At 38.0% G+C, this 15,093-nt stretch overlaps 2 protein-coding genes across 3 annotated transcripts; both read left to right on the forward strand.

Annotated features, from left to right (window-relative positions):
- Positions 1-3,906: 3,906 nt before the first annotated feature.
- Positions 3,907-8,414, forward strand: LOC103336493 (TMV resistance protein N-like). Of its 2 annotated transcripts, none has more exons than XM_016794876.2 (5): positions 3,907-4,581; positions 4,938-6,021; positions 6,181-6,456; positions 6,556-7,629; positions 7,722-7,843. In XM_016794876.2, the coding sequence occupies exons 1-5, from the start codon at positions 4,085-4,087 to the stop codon at positions 7,740-7,742; spliced, it is 2,952 nt and encodes a 983-aa protein (XP_016650362.2). In that variant the 5' UTR covers positions 3,907-4,084; the 3' UTR covers positions 7,743-7,843. The 2 variants fall into 2 exon arrangements, with proteins under 2 accessions (XP_016650362.2, XP_016650361.2); XM_016794875.2 differs by having other exon boundaries at positions 3,915-4,581; positions 7,703-8,414.
- A 482-nt stretch (positions 8,415-8,896) lies between these two features.
- On the forward strand, positions 8,897-14,142 carry LOC103336474 (TMV resistance protein N-like). Its single transcript, XM_008239520.3, has 5 exons — positions 8,897-10,106; positions 10,646-11,735; positions 11,844-12,119; positions 12,207-13,229; positions 13,359-14,142. Exons 1-5 carry the CDS (start codon positions 9,598-9,600, stop codon positions 13,845-13,847), a joined length of 3,387 nt encoding a protein of 1,128 aa, XP_008237742.3. The 5' UTR covers positions 8,897-9,597; the 3' UTR covers positions 13,848-14,142.
- The last annotated feature ends 951 nt before the right edge of the window (positions 14,143-15,093 follow it).

Raw genomic sequence — 15,093 nt, forward strand, 5'->3', positions numbered from 1 at the left:
CCTTTGTAGGTCTGCCAATGGCTGGGATAAAGAGGAATGGTGTGGGGCTAAGGAGAAGTCAAGGGACTAGGGTGGGCTTGTTTTGTTTGTTTTAATTTTTTTTAAATTTTTTTTTATATTATATATATATTTTTTATTTTAAGGTTTTTAAATAATTTAAGAAATCAAGATTTTATTATTAGTTTTCTAGTCCACGTGGCGTCCATTAAAAATAAAAAAATTGATATATATTTGACACGTAAGCATTTAACGGAAAAACTGATGGATTCACTAACAAAGGTGTATTTTGAAAGGTTTCGTGAAGTTTGTCTACTAGTCAAACTAGTCAATAAATATTGGGTATGAGTTTGTAATGACCCCCATAATTTGGGGGGTTTACTGTAGTTCATCGAAATTGCGCTAGAATTGAAGCTGATTGGATTATAAGTAATCTAATCCAAGAAGATTTGGGCCACCAAACACAGGAGTAGGATTGTCGATCCAATTCAGTGTTTTTATCCAGCCCACCAAATGGGTTCTTTTAGGATCTAAAATAAACAGAGGAAACAAAAAATGAAAAAAATTGGAGATATTGGTTGATCTTACCCTCCCTCATGTCTCTCACCTTCCCTCTACGACCTCAACCTCCCTCATATTGCTCACGATTTTGTTTGTGGTGTTGATTGCTAGGATCATTCATTTGTTCATTAATCTTGGAGAACTATAGTGGCCGCCTTTTGTAGACAATGTAGCAGTTACAAGACATTTTTGGAAGCAGTTACCAGTTGGTTGTGATGTTGTAGTTGAAGCTCTTTCAATTTATCCCAATCGTTGCAGTTGGTCTTGCTACTCGTTCATTGTCCATTGGCCCAAGTTTTGCTCGTTGGTTGTTGTTGATGAGAAAACTTTATAGTGGCACTCTTTTTCCTTGACGGGATTTTCCTTTATTAGTTCAGGCCGCGAGCTTTTTAAGATTACACTATTGTTCCTAGCTTTCACGTTGGTTTTCAGATATTTTCATCCTTTCCTCTATATACTCTTATGGTGTTCTAATAAAATATATTTCCCAACAGCCCCCTCCCAAAAAAAAAAAAAAAAAACTATGTCATCCATTGTCTTTTTGTTAGATCTCTTTAATCTCATTGATAAATCATGTATCCTCACTATTGAATTTCGTACGGAAACATAATCGACTTGCTTCTTGTTCTTATAGGCAGAGTGGGCTTTCCTTTGTTGGGCATGCTGCTCAGTTTCTTGTTGCCGTTCTTTTGGGCTTCAATGAAGATTCATTTTCTAACCCAGAAAACAAAAAGAAAACAAAAAATGTTGAAGCAGAAAAAATTAAAAAAACAATATTATCCGGAAAAAAAATTCAATGTGAAGCTGTGACCAATTCTTGGGATGAGTTGCGTACAAAGTCGCTCACTTTAAAACGTTTCAAAGCTTTGCCCAATTTGTGCAAGAAGTTCAGAAAAGGCCATCATGTCCCTAGGATAAAACAACCCTAGAATCTCTTATGTGTAGGTTCTTCCTTGCACTTAGGAAAGACCTGAATACAAACGCCTTTCTATGTTGTTCAGAAAACTTAGTTTAAGAAATAAGAGAAAGGTAGAATTTCATGAGATGAAGAGGAAGAAGGCAACAACTGTTATGTGTTTTTCTCTTCTAGCTATTGTTTAGGGGTGGTCAAAATTCAGCCAATTTGCCAATGAAGAATTCCTAGTGGCCAAAGAATTCCTAACGGCCGAGAATTCCTAATTGCCGGAGAATTCCTAGCGGCTGAAGAATTCCAAGCGGAGGAAAATTCCTAGCGGCCAAAGTGCTTTCTCAAAAAGATGGCCGATGTCTTTTCTTCAAAGGCCATGGTGCCTTCTCAAAAATGTGGCTGAGGTGTTTTCTTCAAAGGCCGTGATGCCTTCTCAAAAATATGGTCGGATGCTTTCCTTTGCAAAAGTGGTCTGACATATCTTTGCAAAAGTGGCCGGGTATATCCTTACAAAAGTGGCCGAATACTTACTTCTCAAAAAGTTGGGTCAGGCACTGCTTGAATACCTTGGTCGGCTACTCCTCTTACAAAAAGCCGGGCTAGGGTGAATTTTCTCCTTGCTCACCTTGGCGCCCTCCTCTCAACACCTTGCAAGCAAAGTTGGGCTAGGGGAATTAAAGTTCGGTGGGAGGTATGTCTGCCGAGTTCCCAACATTCGAATATTTGAATATAGTCCAACGAAGAGCCAAGCCCAACATCCAAATATTTGGAGCTCCCATGCCACCCACCTTGGCGGATGGTCGGTTAGCTAGCTGTAGAATTCTAAAAACTCAAGGGGCACGAGGTTCCACCAGATGTCAAGGTGAAATCTCAGAGGTCAAGGCCCAAGCCACGGATTCACGCCCAAGATTTCAGGAGGTCAATGTGCATGTGATGGAGGCCTCACAAGGAAACAAATCAAGGAAATTAATGATAGTTCAACATATTCCAAAACATGAGAGACTCAAGTAATCAGAATATTTCCACCAATGTGATCCCACGTATTCAAGGGGCTTCAAAAGGAAAGAGTTTTAAAAGAGTTGACATTTGGCCATTCAATGTCCAGCCCATGGGCTGACGGATGTCTTATATAAACCTCACCAAACGAAGGTAGAAGAGACACAACATCAGATAGATAAACCTATTTTTCATCTCACACTTTTCTTTTCCTAGACTTAAGATTTTACTTTTCATGCACCTAGTGTAGCGAGTTCTTCCTTTCCTTGGTGTAAGTTTAAATTATCGTTTAATTTATATTTTCTTGTCATTTAAATTCAAGTTTATTTCAATTGCTTTACTTTTCATTGTTATCGCACTTCAATTAAGTTTAATTTCAAGTTCATTTTACTTTATCGTTCTTATTGCTTTCATTTCGTTCTTGCTTTATTTATCGCTTTGATTCATTTAATTGTCCTTTAATTCTCGTCTTTATATTATTTATCTTTCGCACTTTACTTTACGCATTTGTCTTTAAATTATATTTAAGTTTAAGCACCTTTACTTTACGCACTTATTCTTAGTTTCATTAAATTTCACTTTCTATCTTCATCTCCACACATTCCACATCACTTGGTGGCTCACATAAAGCCTTGACCCCGAGGTAGTGAAAGAATCTAGGCCGTGATGAGGTTTCTTGCTCGGCCGAACAATCGTTTGATTAAAGTCAGATCTCGGACGCAACACATCCATCTACTCACATTCTATTCAAGCCTAAATTTGGGGCTTGGTGGTGGCACACCTCGCACTCAAAAAAGAAGAATGACCAAATGTTCCTTTAGTGGCCTGACTGAAAAGAGGGAAACAACTATATCAGATATATGTACATAATATACTACAAATATAAAACAAAAGAGGTGAAACATTCAAAATACCAGAAAATGCCTTTCGTTAATCCAAACATTAAGAATTAAAATTAATAATTAAATAAGGATAATATGGTAAATTCACACATTTTCATATTAAAAAAATTAAAATTAAAAGAAAAAACAGATAATGAATCCTATTTTTATGAATACAACTACCTATTATTATTTTTAATTCTAAAATAAATTTAATTTTTTTTTATAAAAAAATGCCTCTCGCAGGTGCGGAAGAGCGTACGAAGAGGCTAATATACTACAAAAGAGACGTTGGTGGGCTTTAAATGCAGCAAATACATTAGTTCAGAAATTCAGCCCATATTAATCGAAACTAAATCCTATTACTAAAGGTAATTTAAGCAATTATTGAATTATATTTAAAAAATAAAAATAAACATACCAATTTCAACAAAAAAAGAAAGAGAACTATTGGCAAAAAAAAAAAAAAAAAAAAAAAGGTCCCAGGCGTGAGTGTTTCCCAGGTCAGGCGTCAAACGCGTAATTTTTCTTACAGAGCTAGCTGTCTGTCTCATGACTTGTTTACATTTGTGGATAAAGTGTTTCGGTATTTTTTCCCCATTTATCATATTGGGTGCTTTTTCTGACTGAGTCATTTTGTTGTTGTTAAATTTTCTCCTTCAATTGCGTGTGAAGTTAGTGTGATATCCTTTCATACCATCTCCAATTGATTGGCACAAAGCTAGTCTCCAAGTCCAAGCCAATGTCATCGAGCTCTTTGGCTGCCAGTTCATCTGTTGCTCTAGATCTTCCGTGGAAATATGATGTATTTTTGAGTTTTAGGGGTGAAGATACACGCTACAATTTTACAGCTTATTTACATGAAAGATTGCTAGAGCAAGGAATTACAAAAATTTTCTTGGATGAAAAGGACCTTGAAATAGGAAGACCGGTTGCTGAACTCTTCGCAGCGATTGAACAGTCGAGACTTGCAATCGTTGTGATGTCTCCAAAATACGCTTCTTCAAAATGGTGTATGAATGAACTTTTGAAGATTCTTGAATGCATGGAAAAGAGAGGGGCAGTTCTGCCAATTTTTCACTCTGTGGAGCCCTCCGATGTTGGGAAGCAATCGGGGAACTTTGGGGAAGCCTTCACTGAACTTGAGCAAAGGTGCAAGGATGAAAAGGAGATGGTGGAACGATGGAGAGCTGCTTTAAGAATAGCGGCAAAAATCAAAGGGTGGACTTCAAAGGATAGGTTGGTTGGTGTTACTTGTTTCTTTCCCTCAATTCAAAACTTTTTACGAATGAACAAATTGACCCTTCATTCTTACTTCCCAAGTCAAATAGTTTTCCACAATCTTCTTTTTGTCAAAATTTGAGTAAAAACTCAGGAGTTACTATTTCTAATTGTCCCTCGGACAGAATTCTAGTGAGTTTTGTCAGAATTTCATTGAATGTTGCTAAAACCTGATGCATAAAAAACGTATTACAAAAATAGTTCGTAGATTTCATGAAAACATTCATCAAGATCATTATAATGGGCATAACGAAAACCGAAGAATGTCCTTCTCTTTTAGGTCATGCCTTGAAACTTGTCTTTTCTTCTTGTAGATATGAACCACATCTCATCAAAGAAATCGTTGAAAAGGTACGAATTGAAGTAGGCCCTATATCATTGGAGCCTGCAGAAAAACTGGTTGGAATTGATTCAAAATTGAAGGAACTAGATTTGCTTTTAGATCCAGAGTCAAATGATGTTCACTTTATAGGGATATGGGGGATGAGTGGGATAGGTAAGACAACCATTGCCAGAAAAGCTTATGAGAGGATTGTTCATAAATTTGAAGTCAAAAGCTTTCGCGAAAGAGTTAGAGAAGTTTCTAAAGCACATGGTCTTGACGATCTACAGAGAAAGCTTTCCAATAACCTCATGCATAGAAATATAGAAGACTGGAACAGTGATGAAGAAGCCAGAATGAGACATTTCTTCAGGGGAAGAAAGGTTCTTCTCATTCTTGATGATGTGGATGATAAGAGTCAGTTAAAAAAGTTGTGTGGGAGCCCAACTTGGTTTGGTCAAGGGAGTAGAATCATTATTACGACTACAAATGAACACTTGCTAATTTCACATGGTGTAGAAAGAAGATATGAGGTGCAGGGGCTAAATGACAATGATGCTCTTAAACTTTTTAGCTTGAGAGCCTTTAAAACAGATTATCCGCTAGCAAGTCATATGGATCTGTCTAAACGTTATGTGAATTATGCCAATGGTCATCCATTAGCTCTTGAAGTCTGGGGATCTCTTGTGCATGAAAGAGGTGAAGATGCATTAAGCAGTCAATTGCGTAAAATGGAGGATGATTTAAATCGAGAAATTATGAATCCACTTAATGTAGGTTACGAGGGATTAGATAAGCAGGAGAAAGAAATTTTCCTTGATATCTCATGTTTCTTTAAAGGAAAGTACAAAGACCGAGTAGTTGAAATACTAGAGAGTTGTGGCTTTCATCCAGGTATTGACATAGATGTCCTTGTGAAGAGGTCACTAATAACAATTTCACATAACATGGTGTGGATGCATGATTTGTTACAAGAATTGGGTCGAGCAATTATTCGTCAGAAATCTCAAGAGCCTGGTGAACATAGCAGGCTGTGGCTTTCTGGGGACATCTTTCATGTTTTGAGCAAAAATACGGTATGTCCTTACATGGATACATCATGAATCTAGCAAAAAACAGAGTTTAAAACAGACTATGGATTTAACTACTCTGTTTTTCCTTATAATGTTTGGATCATGTATTCTGTTTTTTTTCCTATTATGCCGACTCACTTGTTCTTCATTCTTGGTTATTAGGGGACACCAGCAGTTGAAGGCATTGTCCTAGAGAAGCTGGAATCTAAAGAGGGACAATGCCATCCTGAAGCTTTTTCTAAGATGTTTAATCTTAGATTGCTTAAACTTCATAATGTGCACCTTCCGAAACGTCTCAGATGTCTTCCTAATTCGTTGAGATTTCTGAAGTGGAAAGGTTTCCCTTTAAATTCTCTCCCTCTAGATTTCGAACCGAGTAATCTTGTTGAACTCAACATGTGTCATAGTAGCATTGAACAACTTTGGACTGGAACAAAGGTATAAGTCTATAACTACAATATGATCTATTTATTTTCTCTGAGTAAACATATATTTGTTCTGAATTTAATTATTTTACACTTCTTGTAACTTTTACAGAATTTTGAAAAGTTGAAAGTGATCAAACTTAGTCATTCAAAAAGTTTGACTAAAACCCCAGATTTCGAAGGGTTCCAAAATCTTGAGAGATTAGATCTTGAGGGATGCGAAAGTCTAGTTGAGATTCACTTTTCCGTAGGAGTTCTAAAAAAGCTTACTTTCTTGAATCTTAAAGATTGCAAAAGTCTTGAGCTTCTTCCAGCTGAGATTGAAATGGAATGCCTTGAAGTTCTTATTCTTTCTGGTTGCTCAAGAGTTAAAAAGATTTCTAATTTTGTGGAACCTATGGAGCATTTACGGAAGCTTTCTTTAGATGGGACTGCTATTGAAAGTATACCTTCATCAATTGAACATTTGACTAGCCTTTCTTCATTGGATTTGAGAGATTGCATCAATCTGAATTGTCTTCCGAGTACGATTGGCAAGTTGCAGTCTCTTAAATTTCTGAATGTTTCTGGGTGCCCAAAACTTGCCAAAATGGCAACAAGCTCTAAAAGGAAACGGGGAATGGGCGGAACTGCTGAAGAATGGCCGTCTTCCTTTGGCCTTTTGGGAAACCTTGAATCTTTTTTTTTTCGTGGACCCAAAGGGCTGTCACAGCAATCATGGTATATGTCCCTTCTTTTTCAAATATTTCCAATGAAGAGCCTTCAGCCTATGAGGCCATTCTTGCCTCCTCTATCAGGGCTCTTTTCTTTAAAGGAATTAGATTTAAGTGACGGAAATCTTTTGGAAGGAGCAATCCCCAGTGATATTGGTTGCTTGCCCTCTTTAGTATCTTTGAACTTAAGTGGAAACAATTTTCTTAGTCTTCCTACAAGCATTGGCCAACTTTCTAAGCTTGAGAATTTATACTTGAGTCGTTGCAAGAGGCTTCGACACCTTCCAGTCCTTTCATCAGAAGTAAATTTAGAAGTAACTGCAGATGGTTGTACTTCACTAGAATTGCTGCAATCTCCATCGAATTTGGACAGAGTGAATTCGTCAGGTTTCAATTTCATCAATTGCTTTGGAATGGTTGGGAAAGAAAGCTACGATCATGTAACATGTACTATGCTCCAAAGATACCTTAAGGTTCTCTCTCTCTCTCTCTCTCTCTCTCTCTCTCTCTCTCTCATTATTTAACATCACAGTTTCGCCTGTACAGAGAGTCTCTTATGCTGCAGGAGATAGATATGAAATTGTAATTCCTGGAAGTGAAATTCCTTGGTGGTTCCCTCATCAAAGAATGGGATCTTCAACAACTGTTGAGCTAAAACCGCATTGGCGTGATACTAAGTGGATGGGATATGCTCTGTGCGCTGTTTTTCAAGTTTTCGGCTGTGGGTGGGATCTTTCTTGTGTTTTGGAAGTCAACGGAAAAGAAGAGTACCCTGCACCTCTATTATCAACTGATGTCCAGCCCAAGTCAGATCATCTTTGGCTATTCTATGTGTCTCGTGATATAAGCTTTGGTACAGAGTGGCAAAACAGCAGTTGCAATCAGTTAATATTTTCTTTCAAAAGCTCAGGCTCCTGCTTGGTGAAGAGGTGTGGCGCCCGTTTGGTATACGAGCAAGATGCGGAAGAGCTCAACCAAATAGTGACCCAGTCCAGTAGCAACATTGATGGAGAAGGACCTAGTGGAAGTGGTAGATTGGGGAGTATCTTGGCCAGCTTGGCCAATAAGTTTCGGATCCCTCATTTCTAGTAGCAGCATTTTCACCGTCTCCTTTTTTTTGGGTACAGTGGCTCACCGGTGCAGTCAGGGCATATATGTATTTTCCTTGTATTTTAAAATTCAAGAAACATAAGGAAAAAACTGGAGTAGGAGGCGGTAACCAGTTTCAGATATTAAAAAGAAAAAACCAGTTCTTTTCTTTTGTTTTGCCTAGTTGCTGCCTTGTCATCCCATGCTCATCAGCAGCGGCGTTCATGGCTTCAACTTAACCCAATTCTTAGAGTCTGGGTATGGGATTTGGTGCTGTGTGTGTGAGGAGGAGAGAGAGGGGGGGAGAGAGTGGGTTGGGGATGGGGGATACTGGAGGTTGGGTTGGAACTTGGGGCAGGGGGCTAGGGGCTAGAGTTGGATGGGGGAGAAAAGAGAGAGACCAGGGCCAATCCAACTAACATCCCATCTGTGCCAGAATTATATTGTGAGGGCCTTATGAAACAACTTTTGATGCACAAGGCTTTGCGCTTGTAACTGTACAAGATTTATTATTTTCGTGGGGTTTTTTTTTTTTTTGGGTAGAAGGGACATGGGGTTGGGGCAGTGGCAGACCTATTAAGCGCAAGGAGGAGCAGACTTTCCTTATCGGAAAAACTATTTGCAAGTCTTCAAATCGCTTCATTTGGTAGTAGTGCACTCAGGCGTATAGATTACTTTATTTCTATTTTCAGCATTTAAGTAAAGTCTTTGTTCTTTTACTTTAATTTATTTTTATATTACTCAATTTACTTAAGTTTACAATATAAATAAGGAAGTACCCCCATTTGGATTCAAATAAAAATACTAGAAAATCAAATTCCCAACAAATCAAAATATGAAAAATTGATTTTAGTGCAAAATATGATTTAGGCTAAAAATGATGGCTCATTAAGTCAATATATACTTCATAATAAAATCTCATAAAATTACGTTTTCTTATTTGATGTCTAAGGAATAAAAGTAGCTAGAAAATGATTATTATGAAAAACCATTTTTTATACTTAGTCAATATTTTTATATAAAACAATTTTTCATGTATAATATGAATGCATGATGGGACCTAAGGTCAATCTAAGTAAAAAACCTTATCCACATGAGCTCTTGCCTTTTAAAGTTACACCTCTGCTAAAAAATTCCAAAAAACGGGATAATTGAATTTGCGGCTGTCGTTGGTTCCTCTTATAAAAGTATTTGCACGGATGAGATATGCTGCTGCGTATCGGACAGTTGTTTAGCCGCTGGCTTTGTACTATCCATAGCGCTTATAGCTAAGACTCTGCAAAAGCAAAAACACTCTCCATTTGCCTGGGTTTACATAAAGCAGGCCAGAAAGAAGATTTCCGTTGGTTTCCATGGCCGCCCAAACGGCCCCCTATCCATATACTTCCCCCTCTTCTTCCTTGAACGGGCGTACATGGAAATACGACGTGTTTCTCAGTTTCAGAGGCGAAGATACCCGGAATACTTTCACAGACCATCTATATCATGCTCTCCTTCAGAGAAGAGTGATCGTATATAGAGATAATGAACCTAAGCGGGGAGACAACATTTCCCAAGTAGTCTACAAGGCACTTGAACAATCACGAATTTCAATCGTCATTCTTTCAAGTAATTATGCCAATTCAAAGTGGTGCTTGGATGAGCTATCGAAGATTATCGAGTGCATGAATGGGATGAGACAGAGAGTTCTCCCAGTTTTCTATGATGTGGAGCCATCTGAGGTACGAAAACAGACGGGGACTTTCGGGAACGCATTTGCTGAGCACGAACAAGTTTTCAGAGACAATAGAGAGAAGGTGCTTCGTTGGAGGGATGCTCTTTATCAAGTAGCCAATCTCTCTGGATTTGTGATAAGAAATCGGTGTGTATTTGCCTTTTTTCTAGTTGTATTGGTGAATTTTTTTGTCCTTAGAACTAGTAGTGCCACATCACATCCAGTAGAAAATAAAAGCAAATTCTGGTTGCTAAAAAAATTTGGTATCAACATTCTAGGATATATATACAAGTTTCCAGATACACATGAATTTTGTTTCCAGTTTCTGTGATAGCCTTCTCCTCTGCCATCTGAAATTTGGGATGCTAGCTCATTGAGTTTAATGTCTGTTTCAAAATTTAATGAAGGGTAGAACCATGATTTCTCTTGTGTATTAAAAGACATAATAAACTCCATTTAGAGTTCCTTGTTACGGTTGTTGTAGTGACCTATCTAAAGCAGCGGGCTTAACTAGAAAAATTCTGAACCCTGCTTCAACCATATATATGTATGTATGTATTTTTTGGGTAGGACCATATTTCATGTACAATGAACAAAACCTATCAAAAGCAAAATTTTCTTTCTTCTTCTTGATTGCGATCTGTACAAAGTTGCGAGATGATCATCATTTATTTTCTTCTTTGTAGGTATGAATCCGAAGTTATCAGTCAAATTCTTAAAATGGTACTGAATGCATTGCCACAGGTGTTGTCTCATGGCTTCCTAGTGGGAATTGATTCAAGAGTAGAGGAAATACATGTGCTCTTGGATTTAGAATCAAATGATGTTCGCTTCATAGGGATATGGGGGATGGGTGGTATAGGCAAGACAACTATCGCTGAAGTAATTTTTCAAAAAATTTCGGCTGAATTTGAAATTTTCACGTATGTCCCCAATATTAGGGAGGCAACTAACGAACAGGGTGGTCTACTTCAACTGCAAAAGAATCTTCTTTCTGAGGCTTTAATGCAAATTAACCTAGATGTTCCAAGTGTTGATGAGGGAGCCAGAATGATAAGGAACAGTCTATGTAATAGAAAGGTTCTTCTCATTTTGGACGATGTGGATCATTTAGATCAACTAGAATCATTGGCTGGAAACCAAAATTGGTTTGGTTCGGGGAGCAGAGTCATCATTACGACTAGAAATGAGAAATTGCTAAGAGACCATGGTGTAGAGAACATATTTGAAGTTGAGGAATTAAATGACAATGAATCTCTTCAGCTTTTCAGTTATGGCGCCTTCAAAAGTCATAAACCTCCAGAAGATTATCTGGATCTGTCTAAACTGGTTGTTAACTATGCTAGAGGCATTCCCTTGGCACTTGTGGTTTTGGGTTCCCTTCTGAGGGGCAGAAATGAGACTGAGTGGATAAGTGCATTGCAAAGACTAAAGGAAATTCCTCATAGAGAAGTTTTTGATGTACTCAAAATAAGTTATGACGGATTACAGAACAACGAGAAAAGAATTTTTCTAGATATTGCTTGTTTCCTTAAAGGAATGGACAAAGAGCGAGTGGAAGAAATACTAGATTATTTTGGTTTTAATCCGAAGGTTGGAATACAAGTTCTCATTGAGAAATCTCTCATAACTATTTTAAATAACAGAGTGTTGATGAATGGATTCATACAAGATATGGGACGACAACTTGTACGCAGAGAGTATGTTGACGAGCCTGGAAAGCGAAGCAGGTTGTGGCTTTTTGATGACATCATTTATGTACTGAACAATAACAAGGCAAGTGGTTAAAAAGGGAAGATGGAGCATGATAATATCCTTTTGTTTGACATACTTCTAAACGTTATTGTACTGTCCAGTTAACTTATTCTAAATTCTTGTTTTCAGGGAACAAATGCAGTTGAAGGTATAGCCTTAAACTTGCCTAAACTAAAAGCGGCATGCTGGAACTCGGAGTCCTTCTCAAACATGCAAAATCTTAGATTTCTCAAAATTCATAATCTGCAGATGACCCGAGGCCCGGAATATCTTCCTAATGCCTTGAAATTTCTTGAATGGAGCGGATATCCTTCAAAATTTCTCCCACAAGGATTTCAACCTGAGGAACTTTGTGAGCTTAACTTGTGCCATAGCAGCATTGGACAGCTTTGGAGGGGAACAAAGGTCAGATTATGGATACCCGACAAAAAGTTCTACATTTTATTTTATTTGGATAAATACTAAAGGTTTGTGTTTCTACGTTTTGAACAGTGCTTAGGCAATTTGAAATCCATCAACGTTATCTACTCCCAGAATCTGACCAGGACCCCAGATTTTACAGTTACCCCAAATCTTCGTAGATTAATTCTTGAAGGTTGTACAAATTTGGTGGAAATCCACCAATCCATTGGTGAGCTCAAAAGGCTTATATTCTTGAATCTTAAAGATTGCAGAAGTCTTGGACATCTTCCGGATGATTTGCGAACAGAAAGTCTTAAAGTTCTTATTCTTTCTGGGTGTTCAAATATTAAGAAAATCCCAGTATTTTGGAGTCCTATGGAACACTTGTCGGAACTTTTTTTGGATAAGACTGCTATAGAAGAGTTACCTACTTCAATCGAATGTCTGACTGGCCTTACTTTACTAAATCTAAGAGATTGCAGAAATCTCGATGGTCTTACAAGCAATATTTGCAAGTTGAGGTCCCTCAAAAGTCTCAATCTCAGTGGATGCTCAAAACTTGGAAAGCTCCCACAGAACTTGGGAAAGATAGATTGTTTGGAGGAGCTTGATGCTTGTGGTACGGCTATAAGTGCTCTACCATCGTCCATTTCCCGTCTGGAAAATCTTAAAGTGCTATCACTTTGTGGATGTAAATGGATGCCAAGAAAGAGGACGAGGTCACTGGGTTTGCTGTTGCCAAACACTGATTCTGGTCTGCGTTGTTTAACACTACTGAATCTCAGTGACTGTAATCTTCAGGAGGAAAAAATCCTGGAAAATCTTGGCTGCTTATCCTCATTAGTATCACTAAATCTCAGTAAAAACAATTTTGTTACTCTTCCCAAAAGCATCAGACAGCTGTCCAAGCTTCAAAATTTGAATTTGGGTAGTTGTAAGAGTCTTCAAAAATTGCCGGACCTTTCAGAAAAACTAAACTTCAGTGTTGGGGGAGAAGGCAGTTATTCACAGGAAAGGCTGTCATCATGTTTCAGTTTTATTAATTGCTCCAAAGTGGTTGACAATCAAGGCTGCAAAAATATGGCATTTGCAATGTTAAGGAGATCCCTAGAGGTTCTCTCTCTTTGACCCACACGCGCGCGCGCACACACACACACGTGTTTTCCCTTATATTCTATATTTATCTTTTGAATTTTATAAGACACATATCAATTGTTTAACTTTACTATTTGTATGGTATAGGGAATCCCCTATGCAGGGAATAGATTTGAAGCTATATTTCCAGGCAGTGAAATTTCTGAGTGGTTCAGTTATCGCAATGACAGGCCTGTAGTAAGCACGGACCTCCCTCACCACTGGTATAAGAAGAGGTGGATGGGATATGCTTTGTGTGTTGTTTTTGTTCTTCGTCGACGTCACCCATCTAACCTGCTTGGCAAATGGAAGTATGGGACCCATAGCACCGCACATGGTCTTCGTTGTGAAGTGAGGCCCGGGAATTTGGGCGAAGGTGGCCGCTGTCCTTTCTTTGGCTGCAGCGAAGAGTTAGGCAAAATTGAGTCGGAACACATTTGGCTGTCCTTTGTATCCGGTGAATATTTTGGTACATCATGGCAAGACAGCTGTCGTCAACTTGAGTTTTCATTTAAATCCCTAGGCCCTGGCTTGGAGTTGAAGAGGTGTGGAGTCCGTTTCCTATATGAGAAAGATTTGGTTGGAATCAAACAGTGATTCTAATAAAATCTTGCTTGACAAATCAGAAGCTGTGAAAGGTGCCATTGTCAAATATTCCGTTTATCTGTGGGAAACATTGCATGACTTGAATGAGTATGGTGCGGCCTAAAATTACTTCCATCAGAGGAACTTCTTTTCCAGATGAGGTCTTATCCGGGAAATGAACCATGCAAATGTAGCATGTTTGTAAGTTGTATGTAACAGTATAGGCATGATCACTATATTTCCCATCTCTTCTGAACCGTTGTCTGGATCTTACTGGACTTCTTATGCAGTTATATTTTAGTTATGAGTGACTACTCTCAGAGTTAAATACTTGAACGGTTTAGCAATCCTGGTAATGATGGATAAGTGAGAATCCCGCCAACAATTTTGGCAAGAAGTTGAGACTTGAGAGGAACCCCGCCACATACTGTTTGTGCAAATAATCTCGCAGGGGATGTTAGCTAAAGGACTTGAGTAAATAGACCACACCCAGGGGTTAAAGGCCCTCCGATGCCTAAGTTAGTTCGAGTGTTTGTAGGAAAACAATAGCTAATAAAATGATACGGAGATATATGTATGGTGTGAACCGGGCAGCCGAAGTCGTGTGTGGTGGCCGGAGTGTGTGGAGAAAATATGGAAAGTGAAGAGGGAGAGAGCTTCAGGTATTTTTCTCGGGTTTTAGGAGTAGATTTAGATGTACCTTGAATGACGAATGAAGCAATTTATTTATAGGAACCAGAGAGGCTTTGATGATGATTATATCTCTTTATTAGGATAATATCTGAATTAATGATATTACCTTATTAAATAAAGAGAATATCCTATAATTAAAATATTATCCATATTAATTAATTAAGATAATCTTCTTTTCCACGTAGTGTGCTGTGTGATTAGAGACGAAAATAAAACAATCCCAGATTATTTGAGTGGTGCAGCCAATCATCAGTCACTACAAATTAACATATCTCAAGCCAAGCAATTGAAAATTTTGAAACCATACACAGAACCTTTATATCTTTCCCTTCTTCAACTCCTCAATGGAAATATGATGTCTTTCAGAATTTTAGTGGTGATGACACTTGCAAGGGTTTTCAAAGGATAAATTCCCCTATCTTTTAAATCCAAAAACCGTTGCATTGTATTTTCTTTTTGAATACTCTGGTTTTTAATGAATTGTGAATATCATGGTGGTTTCAAGTAGCCTTTGGCTTTTTAGCTTTGTTTGGATTTGTATTCTCTGAATGTTGGTTTTCAAGCT

The sequence above is a fragment of the Prunus mume genome, linkage group LG6 (assembly GCF_029339155.1).
Source record: "Prunus mume cultivar Tortuosa linkage group LG6, ASM2933915v1, whole genome shotgun sequence".
Taxonomy (NCBI): domain Eukaryota; kingdom Viridiplantae; phylum Streptophyta; class Magnoliopsida; order Rosales; family Rosaceae; genus Prunus; species Prunus mume.